Source organism: Hoplias malabaricus, chromosome 1 (genome assembly GCF_029633855.1).
Source record: "Hoplias malabaricus isolate fHopMal1 chromosome 1, fHopMal1.hap1, whole genome shotgun sequence".
In the NCBI taxonomy this organism is placed as follows: Eukaryota; Metazoa; Chordata; class Actinopteri; order Characiformes; family Erythrinidae; genus Hoplias; species Hoplias malabaricus.
In genome coordinates this window covers 24,815,881-24,831,799 of record NC_089800.1, presented here as the reverse complement: position 1 = coordinate 24,831,799, position 15,919 = coordinate 24,815,881, and the positions used below count along the sequence as shown (strand labels likewise).

At 42.5% G+C, this 15,919-nt stretch overlaps 1 protein-coding gene across 1 annotated transcript in view; it reads left to right on the top strand.

Annotated features, from left to right (window-relative positions):
* robo2 (roundabout, axon guidance receptor, homolog 2 (Drosophila)) overlaps positions 1 to 15,919 on the top strand; it is a 451,595-nt gene that overhangs the window by 409,240 nt on the left and 26,436 nt on the right. Inside the window, exons 21-24 of the mRNA XM_066660320.1 lie at positions 2,584 to 2,626; positions 11,323 to 11,453; positions 12,630 to 12,905; positions 14,026 to 14,151. Of these exons, the coding sequence (XP_066516417.1) occupies positions 2,584 to 2,626; positions 11,323 to 11,453; positions 12,630 to 12,905; positions 14,026 to 14,151 (576 nt within the window). The remainder of the gene's footprint in view (positions 1 to 2,583; positions 2,627 to 11,322; positions 11,454 to 12,629; positions 12,906 to 14,025; positions 14,152 to 15,919) is intronic.

Below are 15,919 nucleotides of genomic sequence, written 5' to 3'. Positions count from 1 at the left end.
ATCGAGAATTGATAACGCAAGTGAAGTGAAGTGAAGAAAATCCACCCGCTCTGACCTCCACCCCCATGCATGTACACTCAGACACACTCTCTCTCTCTCTCTCTCTCTCTCTCTCTCTCTCTCTCTTATACACACACAGCCCCTGATAGAAACAAAGGCTACACTTTATTACAGATGGAGACAGCCTCCATCCTAAAGTCAGTGTTTTTTCTTAGTGCTTCTCTGTCTGTGGTATGTCTCCCCCTAAAGATAAGACCAGTGGATTAACAAACACAAGTGTGTTTCTATACACTGTCTGACCATGGAGTCGGAGATCTGTCCCTGATATTGTCTACTGTCAGATACAACCCTGGGTTTCTTGCTAAAATTATAACATTTCTGTTCTGAAAATATCCTGAAAATAAAGACACAGCCACATGCATGCACACACACACACAGTGACACACACATTAGATTGCATTCCAGTAGTCTATGTTCACTCTGTGCTGCCTCATTGCTCTGCAGCTGTCCTGCTGGAGCACATATTCTCAGGGCTGAGTGCTGAACAGATAAGTACAGGCTCAAGCTCAGTAGGTATGCGTCCTTTTTCCCACCCCTGCTCTATCACAGAGTAAGAGAAATCTAATCGAAATATTGGAGTTGTGGAAAGGTGGTTTTTCTAGAAGTAGCAAAGGGTAAAGGCCAAATTAAACAGGTTCGGATGTGCTTCTTTTTTTTTCCCTAGACACTAAACACTTTATGGAACTGACTGTAGCTCACTAATTCATGTTTAAAAACGTGCCCCACAAGAGGCATTGCTGTGGTTCTTCATTTCAGTGACACGCAGTGTCTTTGCTTTTCTTATCCAGTAAAAAAAAAAAAAAAATGTGGAAATCCGTTGCATTCATCCAACGGAATAAGTATTCATTCATTAAATAGTCCCACTTCTACTCATCAACACAAGCACTGCATTGAATAGATAGGCAAAAGACTCATTTGCAATCACTCTTTTGTCACACCTGAAATATCCACCCCAAATGAACAGGATGGAGCAGTGTTGTGTATGAAGTGGATACACACACACACACACACACACACACACAAATGAGCGACATCTTTCTCAAAATCTCTCATAGCCAGAAGCTAATAGCTCGTCCTGTGTGTACAGCAGGGAAGATTTGGTTGGATTTTTAACTCCTGATTTTTGTCCTCCTGCTGTCAATGCTTAGTAAAGAGAGTAATGTGTATTCATATGGAAGTGAGTGCATATCTGTCGCTTGGCCTAAAGCCAGTGCCCATCGTCAGCCCACATGCCGCATCAAAGACTGGGCTGCAATGTGCCCCTGTGTAGATACGGACATGTACACACAGCACCCTGGAAAGAGAATGGCCAAAACACTTTTAGTGTGTGTTCACAGTTTACCTCAATGCTACATTTTAAAGCAGTCTCTCCTGACTGCCACATAATCTGCAGGTATTTGTACCAAACCTGTAGCTGATTTTACTGTCACTATATATATATATATATATATATATATATATATATATATATTTTTTTTTTTAGAAAATTCACAGGTGTTGAAATATGTCTGTGTTCACCAAAAAAAGGCTCTGAACTGGAAGATGTACAACCTTTTATACGTCTGATTGTTTAGATACTACGGTTGGGTAAAAAAAATGGGCTGGGTCACATTTTTATTATTTCTTCTACAATTACATGTGCATGGTAGATCAAACTGCTAGTAATATATTTTTTCCTTGTGAGGATTAGGCTGTGGAGTGTGTTGTATTCTGTCAGTATATTTGCTCATTAATTGCAAGCTGAAGTCCTTTGGTGTTTGGTGTGATTTGCGCTTTCAAGTGAAGATAAAGGAATAATGACAAGTTTCAGTAAAGATTTCTAACTCTTGATTAAAGCAGGTACACAAGGCTCACTTTTCCTGTCCAGCCTTTGTCTGACCGCTCTTACCTTCCATCTTTTCATCAGTCATGTGTGGAAGACTGTTCCCTTTTGTTCAAACTCCCACACACACATACACACACACACACACACACACACACACACACACACACACACACACACACCCCGCTCTCTGAATATCTCTTCATCATTTTAATGGCATAAGTGTACACAATGTCCTCTCACCTTGGGGGAATATTGGACTCTAGTATAAATCTCTTATTCACATAAAGGAACATTTAGTGAAGGTTTAATCATTTATAACATCAGAAATGAAGTCATTAATCACTGTAATCATCTTAATCATTTAAAGCTTTACCGGTCTCTTTTTTTATTTTCACTTACTAGGGGTTCCCATGCAATAAATCAGTTCTGTAGATTCTGTAACCATTACAGATGATTTGCTGGGATCTGAAATGTTAGTGAGAAACTTTACCCTATAAAACATTGTCATTTATGCTAACCACGGTCCAAATGATAATATTTGTTTTGCGGAAGTGTGTGATCTCTGAGAGCTACTACTGTCATTTTTAGATATTTTCCTCTTCGCTTAATAACATATTAACTGTAGTAAGTATTGTAGAGTACTATAATACTGTATTGATCATCTCTCTCTCTCTCTCTTTCTGTCTCTCTCCCATTAGTGACATTCCAGCGTGTCGATGGAGGCTTGATGAGTAATGGAAGGTAAGTTTCTTGTCATCTGCCCTTTATTTCGCTTCTTATTTGTTGCAATGACAAAAAGAAAGAAGGTCTGCTTATTACCACAGTGCCAGTCACAAGCCTTTAACCTTCAGGGGCCAGTCCTCCGTTCTGAAACACATTCATATTCTGTCCATCATCTCCTGGAAGGTCATCAAAACCATTATCCTCTACACTGCTGTCCCATAACACTCTCATTTGCTTTGTGATGGGAGTTACACTCTTGAAACACTGCTTCAGATGCCTCTCAGAGCAGGACAATCACTCACACTTGTGTTACTGTCTGGCTGCTGTAGGTCGGATGAGTTATATATGCCAAAGTAAATATATATTGGAAGAATTGGCTTAGTCTATGTGTTTAATATTTGAATTTATTAATTATTTTTATGTTATTACTAAGTTCATGTTCATCTAATCAGCTATTTGTGCATATTTACATATTTATATGTTTACAAGTGAACTATACTTTAGATTACATTTGTACAGATTCAAGGTATTTGTTTGCATCATTCTGTTCTACTTTATTGAGAGATTGTGGGTGAGGATTTTAAAGATATCTCAGCCAGGCTTGGTAGATGTTTACAGTTTATGACATGAACATAAATCTATCATGTGGGTGGGAAACGGTAAATTTACCACTAAAAGTTTGTGAGGTTCTAAAAGTTAATAGATAGTTTTTTTAAGTAAATGCTTAAAGGAAACAAAGCTTTCAGCAACATACAGTTAAAATAATCTAAAAAAATTGAAAGCTAAACTACTTGAACATTCATTGATTCATTCATTCATTATCTGTAATCCTTACCCAGTTCAGGGTCACGGTGGGTCCAGAGCCTACCCAGATTCACTGGGCACAAGGTGGGAATACACCCTGGAGGGGCGCCAGTCCTTCACAGGGCAACGCGTACACACTCACACATTCACTCACACACTCACACCTACGGACACTTTTGAGTCGCCAATCCACCTACCAACGTGTGGTTTTGGAGCGTGGGAGGAAACTGGAGCACCCGGAGGAAACCCACGCAGACACAGAGAGAACACACCACACTCCTCACAGACAGTCACCCGGAGGAAACCTACGCAGACACAGAGAGAACACACCACACTCCTCACAGACAGTCACCCGGAGGAAACCCACGCAGACACAGAGAGAACACACCACACTCCTCACAGACAGTCACCCGGAGGAAACCCACGCAGACACAGAGAGAACACACCACACTCCTCACAGACAGTCACCCGGAGCGGGAATCGAACCCACAACCTTCAGGACTCTGAAGTTCAAATACAGGCTCACGCTAAAAACTGAATATTTAAAGTGCCTTTGATTGTGTGTTCAGAGCGAAACTGCCGTCGTCTTCCCTTATCGCCGCGGTACCGCGCACACTGTTCATCAGCCACATGCCATTTCTACATACTGTATGTCAAGCTGGGCTCTAATATCGACATATGACTGATGCATCTCAGGATAAGATCTGCCTGTTTGTGTACCCTGCATACCATCAGAACGCACACACACACACACACACACTCACACATATCTCTGTACATCTCCCTTCACGGCCGGCTGGCCACTCTCATAAATTTCACCCCCCAAAAAGAATTAGCAGAAACAATTTAAGCAGAGACGGGTTTTATTTTATCATTTGTCATGGCGCCCCCCCCCCCCCCCCCTTGCTGCCCAGAAGGACCCCTGCGGTGATAAATTTGCCTGTCACCTCGCTGAGGCGGCAGGGATATGAGCATGTGTAATAATGTAAAAATAATTACCCTGGGGAGAAACGCCCAGACTAGGATAACCCTTCCCGAGCCTTCCAGCAGGACCGGACAGCATTTCAGCACCGGGGAAAAGGGCTCATTTGAATGATACCAGTTACCTATCGGATGGTGAGACCCTCTGGAGGGGGCAAAGGGAGATTTCCTTTGCTCACTGTGGCCTTTATCATACCTGACTGGCTAAATCCTCTCGGAAGCTGAGGGAGGTGTTTGTCGGGGGGTAAGTCTGATGGAGGGCAACTAATTCTATAACCTTTGGCCTCCTGTAGGCTTTGTTTAGCAAGTGGTTTCCAACCTGTCGAATAGTTCCATCTGAGCTATTTCTGGCTTAGTGTTCAAAGATTAATGAACAGACTAGTTCTTGTCAGCAAAACTAGAAAAAGAAAATGTTAAAATAGTTCAAACTGCATCTCCACAGTGGCGCAGCAGGTTAGTGTCACAATCACACAGCTCCAGGGACCTGGAGGTTGTGGGTTCGAGTCCCGCTCCGGGTGACTGTCTGTGAGGAGTGTGGTGTGTTCTCCCTGTGTCTGCGTGGGTTTCCTCCGGGTGACTGTCTGTGAGGAGTGTGGTGTGTTCTCCCTGTGTCTGCGTGGGTTTCCTCCGGGTGACTGTCTGTGAAGAGTGTGGTGTTTTCTCCCTGTGTCTGCGTGGGTTTCCTCCGGGTGACTGTCTGTGAGGAGTGTGGTGTGTTCTCCCTGTGTCTGCGTGGGTTTCCTCCGGGTGACTGTCTGTGAAGAGTGTGGTGTTTTCTCCCTGTGTCTGCGTGGGTTTCCTCCGGGTGACTGTCTGTGAGGAGTGTGGTGTGTTCTCCCTGTGTCTGCGTGGGTTTCCTCCTGGTGACTGTCTGTGAAGAGTGAGGTGTGTTCTCCCTGTGTCAGCGTGGGTTTCCTCCGGGTGCTCCGGTTTCCTCCCATGCTCCAAAAAACACACGTTGGTAGGTGGATTGGTGACTCAAAAGTGTCCGTAGGTGTGAGTGAATGTGTGAGTGTGTGTGTTGCCCTGTGAAGGACTGGTGCCCCCTCCAGAATGTATTCTTGCCTTGCGCTCAATGATTCCGGGTAGGCTCTGGACCCACCGCCACCCTGAAATGGATAAGGGTTACAGATAATGAATGAATGAATGTATCTCAGACTGGTGGAAAATTTGAAAATGTACTAAAACTTGAGCCATGATTTTTATGCTTGTGTGTGTGTGTGTGTATCACATATATCATCTGTAAGCTTGTAGTAATTTGTAAAAAGGTGTGAATTAAGAGTGTTTTAATTTGGCTTAGCCACATTTTGGCCATTGTTCTTTAGATTTATGTTGCAGCTAACAGCTCTAGCTACTGTCACACAGCTGAAATATATTCTCTACATTTATGTAAAACACGCTTTGGCATTAGAACGTAAGCACATTGCGCAGACAGTGAGCAGCTTTATTACAAACAAAAGACACCACACCTGATCATTGTGCTGAAAAATGTAAAGTGTATACTAGGTTGAATGGGCTTTTTGCCAATGATCTGTGGTGAGTATCCGACTCGTGAAAGAACACATGTGTGGACAGTATATGGATAGATTTAAAGACATAAATGTGGCCTAATGTCATGTCTTGTTTACTCACATTACAACGGCAGGGTACATTACTGTTCTACATTCATTACTGAATCGCAATTTCCTAACGTCTGTTTACTTATGTATAAAGTCACCTTAGCCATATAGGAGCCTGGATCCGTCCTTCACTGTAGGAGCTCCAAATGTCCAGATGTTCCAGTGGTGCGTGTGCCCACGGTGTTGAAATGAACAGAGTAGACCACGACCATTTGTTACTTTCCCTGTTTATTGCATTAATTAGACAATAGCAAATGAAGCCGCTTCTGTTTTCTCCCCACTGCTCATTGGCTGTGTCCAAATTGCTCTGACTGAACAATTACACTTAATCGATCACGGAATAAATGATTCATGGAAGATGAATAGGCTGCAGATTGGTCGGGCCTGGATGCCTCGATTTTGGCTGCCGGCTTGGAATTGATAGAATCGGGTGATTTCTCTTCTCTTCACTTCTCTCGCTCTCTCTCTCTCTCTCTCTCTCTCTCTCTCTCTCTCTCTCTCTCTCTCTCTCCAGTATAGATTCTCTTACACAGGACTTCCATTAAACTATATTGACAGATAGATGTGTGTGTGTGTGTGTGTGTGAGAGAGAGAGAGAGAGAGAGAGAGAGAGATGTGTTTACATGAGTCTGTCTATATGCACTCACATATTAAGGCTAAGTGACAGCATCCTGCAGCCAGTGTAAATCTAAAATGGAAATGCATGTCTCAACATGCCTTAAGCGTAATTTAATGTGCACAGCTTTTAGTGCAGCTTCTTTTTTCACCCCCTGTGTGTGTGTGTGTGTGTGGGGCTGTAGTGGAGGGCGTGTGGGCCTGGCAAACCCACTCTGATTTATGAAGTGGCTTTGGGATTAATATCGCTTGCTCTGCTTGTTTATAGTCCCCCTCACACGCTGGCTCTGCAGGCAGTATTTCAACAGTGTGCGTGTGTACCAGCGGCCTGGCAGGGAAAAATGGATCCAAATCAAATCTGCTGCCTCCCAAGGCCAAGCGGCCATCTCCCCCTGTCTGGACGAGCCGATTCAGGGCCTTGAGATGATAATACATACCTCCCTCACTTCAGCCCACCGTCCAGCCGATTTGCTTTAGGAATATGCCCAGCGGCTATATTTCTCAATCTAATCAGCCTGTGCTGGAGGTGATGAATGCAAGGACACAGCAACCATTTCTACTGTCAACAACATCATCACCTACACACACACACACACAAACGGACCCTGGGAGTGTGTGTGACTGAGTGCTTGTGTGTGTCTATTTGTGTGTTTAGATCTGTGAAAGTGTGTGTGTGTTTGTGTGTGTGTGTGTGTGCTGCAGTTTACAGGTGGAAGTGCACCAAAAGTAATCTTCTCCTTCTCCTTTACTAACTCATCAGTTCCAGAGAGCTCAGATTACAGTGTGCCTCATTCGCAGCAGAGGGTCAAAGAGAGATTACAAAAGTAGAGGCTTCAAAATGATGAAAGTAGGTTTGAGGGTGACGGTTAGAAAGTGCCAAAAGTTTTGTTTTAATTTAGCTTTGCCTTATTATGAGATTGCAGTTATGCTGTTAGATATGCAATGAATTAGGTTTACCTTCTCGAAGGGCAGGTCTGAGAGTGCACTTCAGGCTTTTTCTGGGTGTTTTGATGTCAAACATTTATTAAAATAAAAGTGTACAGGATCATTTCTGTACATAGAGAAGAGTAACTTCAAACACAGTACAGCTTCTTATTTATTACAAACCAAAATGCAGATAACGAGGCAACAATATGACCAGCCTCAAACACACAACAAGGGACAAACTTTGGGCGACGTGAGCAACCTGTAGCCTGTTAGTGTGTTTAGGCAGACGGCAGGGTTATGTTACCATGCCACCAACTACAGAATTAAATTAAATTATAGTTTATAACCTGCATATAGCATCCATAGCACGTCTCCACTTGTTTTAATGAGTAACAGGAAATATTTACAACAGTACACACTACTAGGTTTAAGCGTTAAAAATACACTTCAAGTAAAAGAAAGGAACGAGGATATAAAAATGAGGAAAGGCCCGAGTGAGAATGAGGAGGGTTTGAATGCAGTGAAGAGAAAGGAAATGCAAAGCGTGGCTGAGGAGGAAGCTCAGCACAAAAGAAAGCATGAGCAAGTGACAGCGAGCAACATTCTGACAACTCAACAAAAGAAAGCAGAAGCAGGTAGATGGAGTGATAGTGTGTATGAGGTAGAGAGAAAAAAGGAGGAGAAGTGGTCAGAAAAAGGAGAGAGATAAAGATGAAACAGGCCGAAGAGAAGAGACAAAGGGAAGGAAAGAAATATATAAAAAGGTAGTGAGAACAAACAAGGACAGAAACAGAAAACAGTAGGCGGAGACAGAATGAAGCGTCTTGAGGTCAGTAATAAGAATTTGCTAGGGCTTTGTGTTCGTATGAACTGTAAGGGGATGGCGGTGGTGTAGGGGATGGCGGTGGTGTAGGAGCAGGCGATTTTCTTCTTCTTTTAGACACAACAGAACAAAAAAGAGAGATGGAGTGAGGGATGGAGAGGGAAGATGTATTAGTCTGTAAAAAAAAAAAGTGCCCATGCCTGATGCGCAGCCATCAGTTTGAATGACTTGCCTCCCTGAGGGTCTGTTTTGGCATTCGTCTGCATGCGGGGGGGGGGGGGGCTCTCTTTACCTGTCAGGACCCCCTCCTCCACTGCTCGGATGCCTCATTAAGACCTGTGGCTCAGAGCAGACTGGCAGCCCAACGCCTATTACCTGCACACAGAGACTCAACACCACACACTCGCACTGTCCCACACTCCCTGAGGCGATGGGACGTAGCAGGGCAGGGCGAGAGACAGTTACAGTGCATGAGAAAGAGAGTGAATTACATTTCTAGGTCTTTGTTTCGAGTGTATAATGGAAGTCTTAAAGCAGCCAAGAGAATTATTTAACCTGTTTATAAGGACATTTTAGTTTTTACAGAATAATTCTTACGGTTTCTAAAGATTCGTTAGTTTGGCAGACACACACACACACACAGATCAGCCAAAACATCCTTGTTCCATGTTATCAGCTGGACGTATAGGTGCATTGTGTGTTGTGTCTGTTGCTGGGGATACATTGTGCTTTTTCTGGTGAATAATTCTCAACGCTGCAGTAACCTTGATGTGGTTGTAGTGTGTAAATTAATGTTTAGCTTGGAGTGCTGACCAGCTGAGCCTAGATACTGGGCACTGCTAACACTGAGTGGCCTGCAGGTTTGGAAACAGTTAACATTTTAAGTCTGTTTGTGTATTTGTCGAACCGCTTCCAAACCTCAATATAATATCGCTGCCCAGACAGATTTTTTAGAACAAAAGGATAAAAAAAAAAAGTGAGAAAGAAAATCTCTTCACATAAACCTTGCTTTGTACGCTTTTGTTTGAATGCTTTGTATGTGTGAGTGTGTAGGTGTGTGTGGGTGTGTATGCTCCCATCACTCAGGATTTTATTGTGTTGTTGTCTTGACTCGGGTGTGAACATCCTTCACAATAAAAGAGTGAGCATAATTGCAAAGACCTTGAACACTCTCTCTCTCTCTCTCTCTCTCTCTCTGCTGAGGTTGTATACAGTGTATATTGTTCAGTTCAGGATGGATAAAAGGAAGAAAAGCAGACAGGATGGGTCAGATGTGTGTGTGTGTGTTGACTGTGGTAACGAGCTCTGAGTGTATGATAAAGTGGCCCTAATGGCTCCCCCAGCATTCACCCATGACAGGTTAAAACCTTAATGATGACCTTTATAAAACACACACTACTGGGAGAGGCACGACACCTGTTAAATGTAAACCCAACACACACACACACACACACACACACACCACCTTTCATATAGGATGTAATGGGGAGAAGCTAGTGTAGTGTGGAGAGCAATGGGGCAAAAAGTGATATTTAGGGAGCCCTCTTTTGGAAACAGGTGTGTGTGTGTTCCTGTATCTGTATTTACACACAGAAAAAGAATACATTCCTTTCCTAATGTTTTTTTATTATTATAATTATTATTTCACAACTAATTAAACTATAAAACTTTGTAATTAAACTACAACACATTGTAATGTTGATACACACTGCTTCATGGAAAAACTATCATTCTACTAATTACCTGATATAATATGTATGCAATGAAATTTTTATGAATTCTGTAACGATAATGTGATTACAAGCTCTAAGCTGTATGTACTGTACGCACAGTAAAAATAATCACATTACTGCAGTGTTAGCGTGTTCCACTTTAATCCCAACACTGATGATTTTATAGCAGAGAAAGGAGTGTGTGTGTGTGTGTGTGTGTGTGTGTGTGTGTGTGTGTGTGTGAGAGAGAGAGAGAAAGAGAGACTGTGAGCAGAATACACACATTCTCCCCTGCGTCATCAGGAATGCAGAACACAGATAGTTCTCATTAGAAATTTAAGCTTAATAACTCGCTTATCACACACACACACACACACACACACACACACACACACACACACACACACAGCCATATGTTCTCCTTCATGTCTTTATTTGAGATCCCTCTAGACTCCTGTCATCTCATTGATTCATTATTAACCCAATGTTGTGCGAACGCTGTCACCGCGTATTTTCATATTTAAAACACACACAGAGCTCAGTGAGCAGTTAGAGCTTTCTTCATTCACAGGTTCACCTCCCCGAGTCAACAGGCCGCAGTTAGTCATGACTTCACATCTGTCAGTCTGTTTGGGTTTATTATGACAGCTGCATCATACAATTACACCGTGCCTGTCAAAAATGTGGGGACACAGTCAGAGTCACCGTACATGGGACTCAAACCACAATGCAAAGTCTGTTGATGTGTATTGTGTACAGCAGCGTCTCATTCTGTTTATACATGATCACTGTTACTGTTGCACATCATCTCATGCTGAATGTGGTGACCAGAATTTAGACACCACTCCAGTCCCGTGACACCACACTTTGCAGCCAACCCAACCGCAGGGATCGCGGGACGTCTCTGTCCGCTCTGTGTGGTGTTAGCGCATCCAGCTCAGTCATGGTTTTAGTGATGTTTTCATTCAGCCATATCTCAGTGAATATGTACAATCCCTCCCTGTGATGTTCATAAAAGTCTAAATTACTCACATTTTGAAGCAGTGAATGAAGCACAGCCAGCATGAGAGTTTACATTTCCACAGTTCTCTGTTAGAAATGATTCAGTAACTAATTGTAATTGTAATTGTAAGAGTAATTGGAAAATAATAGCAAACATCTCTCTCTCTCTCTCTCTCTCTCTCTCTCTCTCTCTCTCTCTCTCTCTCTCTCTCTCTCTCTCTCTCTGTCTAGCCGCCCTGGCCTGCTGAATGCTGGAGATGCAGGTTATCCTTGGCTGGCTGACTCCTGGCCGGCCACCAGCATGCCAGTTAACAGTGGCTCTACAGGACCCAATGACCTCAGTAACTTCAGCAACCGTGGAGGTGATCCTACTGTCTTTGTATTTACTACTGGACACGTTTTACACAGCTGTATAGCATTCAGTATAAACTGACTCAGCTTTTGATACACATCTCAGGTTATTAGATTTACCTCTTCTCTGTCTTGTCTATTTTGTTCAGAATTTTTTTCAGGGCAATTTAATGTTAAGACTTAACATCAGGGCATAATTCATACATTTCCATAACACATACACAAGCCTTTTTTAATAAAAATAAACCAAAGCTGCATAAAAAGTAATATACAATGCAAGTCTCAATTCACCTGCCATAGGATCGTTGTGTTTCAGTGTTAAGTCGGTGCAATTGCAGCTTAGAAAAGCATTATAATTGCACTCAGCAGTCAGTATAATGCAGCAGTCTATTGTCGTCACCGTTCTCTACCCACAGAATAACTCATGTTCTCTTTCTCGCTGTTCTGAGTAGCAAGATGTATACCTATATGCATATGACATGCTTGTGTTTGAATACACATTTATACATCACAGCATTTAGACACTGCCATCCATCCACCCTGCCTGTGTTGTCATTCAGAGAGTAATGGAGAGAAGGCTGAGATAGGAGAAGGGAGAGAGGGAAAAGGGAAAAGGGAAAAGCTGGTCCCTGGGTGGGCAGCGAGTCATGAAGGACAGACACAGCTTGAGCAGCACAGATGCAGACGCTTCCGCCATGACTGTACATCATCTCTCCTTCAGTGGGCCTGCAGAGAGAGAGAGAGAGGCTCTCTCTCACACACACACACACACACACATGCAAAGTGGCAGTGGTGCTTTTTTTTTTCCCAGAAGGTTCCTAAAAGAAGTGAAGGAGGTACAGAGTGAAAGCTATGATAAAGGAGCATTATAAAAATCATTAAATACAGGACAGAATGGAGTCGTAGGGTTTACTATTTGAGAAATGTTATTATTGTGAAGTATGTAGTTATACAAGCTCGATGATTGGACCACAAGAAATGAAGGGAGATCAGGCAAAATCTAGATAAATAGTGAGATAGTTTCCCCATTATATTTTTTCTTTGTCTATAAGATAGGTCTTTTACTCCTGTGAAAGAGTGACGAGAGAAAATATTTGAACAATTACGAACTCTCTCTCAATTATGATTCTCTCTCTCTCTCATTCTCTCTCTCTCTCTCTCTCTCTCTTTCTCTCTCCATTATTCAGAAGGGATGCCCACGGCTCAGCAGGATAAAACGGGCACTATGCTGTCTGACGGAGCCATCTACAGCAGCATCGACTTTACCACTAAAGCAGGCTTCAGCAGCCCCAGCCCAGCCTCTCAGGCCACACCCTACGCCACCACACAGATCCTGCACTCCAACAGCATCCACGAGCTGGCGGTCGACCTGCCGGACACGCAGTGGAAGACCTCCCTGCAGGCCAAGCAAGAGATGGCCAACCTTGGCTACTCCCTCCCCGACAAAAACTCTTGCAACAACAGTGAGTCGTGGCTGGGGGGTTGATCTTTCTGTCTGTTGTGTGTGTATTTGTGCGAGGGCCTTGTGTGTGTGTGTGTGTGTGTGTGTGTGTGTGTGTGTGTGTGTGTGTGTGTGTGTGTGTGGAGAATGTCACAAGGCTCTGACTGAATTTTAATGTAATCTCTGGTTTCTCCCTCTGGAGACTGCTCTGAATTTCAAGTTTAGTTTTATTCCAATATAATTTAAGAATTTTCTGATAATGGTAACTGTCAGATGCAGCTGTACCTGACAGGCTTAGATGCATTGATTTTTCAATAATAATTCTTAGTATGAGTTGTTAAGGGTCGCTGGTTGCTGATTGGATCATGAACGGCCACATTAACCTGAGGGTGTAGGTGCAGGATTTAAACAATGGAATTGTGTGGCTGCAGGTAGGAAGAAAGAGGGGTCAGCCCTATGTGAAGCTCTAATGGATTGGCATAGGATATTTTACACCTTACCCTGTGTATGATTATAATTACAGTAATGAAATAAAACCACTTAACCATTTTCCACCCTTGTTTAGTAAAGTCGCTATATGCTGCAGGTTAAGTGTAGGCACTTGTGTGCATATGTGCATATATATTTGGTCATGAGTGTTTGTTTACTGTAATTTTTTTCTCCTTCATGTTTCATTGGGTAAAAAGAATGTATTCAATATTTTCATTGAATAATTGCTTTGTTTTTTAGCCTCTACGGTTTAATTAAAAGTTTTGTTTCATTTCAGTACGGAACCTGCGTAAAGCTTTTCATTTGAACATTTAATAGAAGTGTTCTGAAGACCCTTTGAACACTGTTATCTGTTGCTGAATATAATATCCTCTCACTATTTAGAGTCAAAGGGAAAGAGTCTTATATTAGGTTAGCATTGTAGCATTAAAGCTATTGTTAGTTCCTAATGGCAATTTCTTTATCTCTGTGCCCAAATGATTAAAGCAGGTTTCGAGAGGTGTGTGTGTGTGTGTGTGTGTGTGTGTGTGTGTGTGTGCGTGCGTGCGTGCGCGCAGCACTGGCCTGTCGCTCTAACTGCATGGTTCTGCATGCGCTTGTGCTTGTCTTGCCTCTCACCTGACGCCACTATTTTTGCCCTTCGACCCCACTAGCACTCCTTTTCATTCCCGACTACCGATTGGCTGATGGATTGTCTAATAGAATGCCCCACAACCAATCACAGGATTTCAGCACTACCAGCTCACACAACAGCTCAGAACGGAGCGGCAGTCTGTCAGGTTGGTATTCCACCAGCTCAGGGACCACATTCACCCCTCTCCTTCCTCCTCCCCTCCCCAGCTCTACCAGCTTCACTGGCTTCTTCTTTATAGCAAGGTTAACCTAAATGTGTTGCAGGTTGGACAGTTTATTGCCTCTTGCATGTGTACTGTGTGTCCCAGCATGGTAGTGGAGGACTAAACTTGTAGTCATACACAGGGTTAAAGCTTCTATTGGCACATTGCATTTCTGAAACTCATAGGAGGTTCCCAAAGGTATGTATTTACACTTGCATTTCAGCAGAACTTAATGACCTAAATAATCTATACAGTCACCGCCTTTAAATGCTTTCTTTTGTAGCCACTGCAGCGAGGGTGGTGTTTGTGGAAAAGTAAAACATTTGAAACATGGAATATTCTCATGAACTGCTCAGATTGTGCTGCAGAGAACGACACAGGGTCAGATTTACCACGGTTGACCATGTATCACTTTAAAAGCAATTAAAAGCTGTATTTGAAAGACAGATCTTCAGTTACAGATTCTATAATAGCAACATACAGCATTAAACAACATTCAAATTGTGTAGAGTTGTGATTTTACACTGCTGAGGTTTCTCCTGAGAGAAGGTTTTGAAGTTCTGAAATGCTTGTCCAATGTAGCAGTCGTTCTGGAAGAACATATCGAATTTATAAGCTGTTGTCCAATGTACATTTGGCAAAAAAGTACAAATCATTCAGCACATTTAAACACACACACATGAAAAAACAAAAAAACAAAAATTCACTTCATTTGAATCGGCTAAAAAATCCTCCCCACTTCCTCTAATAGTTACTATCACCAATAAAACTCGTCTACCGAATATTACAATGTCATTTATAGGACACAAAGATGGCCCTCGTCCTCCTTTCTCCATCTCCCTCATTCTCCCTCTCCCTCCCCCTCGCTCTGCTGCTTTCACTCAAATCACAACTCAGGCATTTAACTGTGCTGTAATCGAAGGCAGAAGCTGATATTAGCCTGTTCTATTATCAGAAGCAAAGTCAGTGTCAGGGTGAATACAGCGTCTGCCTCAGGTCTGTGAGGATCCAGTTAGGACTCAAGGGTAGATTTAGGATGAAAATATTCTAGTCGGTCTGGCCAGTGAGCTGTGCTTATCTTCATTCCTGAAAACTGACAGAATAACTTAAAGGAACAGGTGGGGGGGGGGGGGGGGGGGTTGGGGGGGGCTTCTTTATATATATTCCTCTTTTAAACAGCCAAGACATGTCTGGTGTCTGAAGTTTGCTTTGAGTTTTGAGCTGAAGCCATAAGCCTATCCTTGTAGAACTCTTGTGGAATTTTGTTCATTCTTTTGGTCAATTTAAATACAAACTAACTCTTACATTTCCCATAAACTAAACTGAAAATTTGAATTCTGAATTAAAGCTTTGAATTAAAACTGATATTAATACAATATAAAAGATAAATTAATATTTTATATTTATCAGATTTTGAATGGGTTATATAATGATGCAGAGCTGCTCATGAAAAACCTACAAATACAAGATGTAATATCAACTATCAAAAGCTTGCATGTAATAAATGGTTTTATTACTGTTTCTTATAGAAATGTTATATGAAATTAGATTGAAAGACATTTATATATATTTCAAAACAAACAGCAGCCCTGAAGTACGTGTGCCTCGGGAGAACCACTTTGGTTAGATTAGTGCGGAAGCACAAGCAGAAAATCTCATGTTTCACTCAGCATGGGGAACAAGAGAGAGAGAGAGAGCGTGTGCTGTGGGG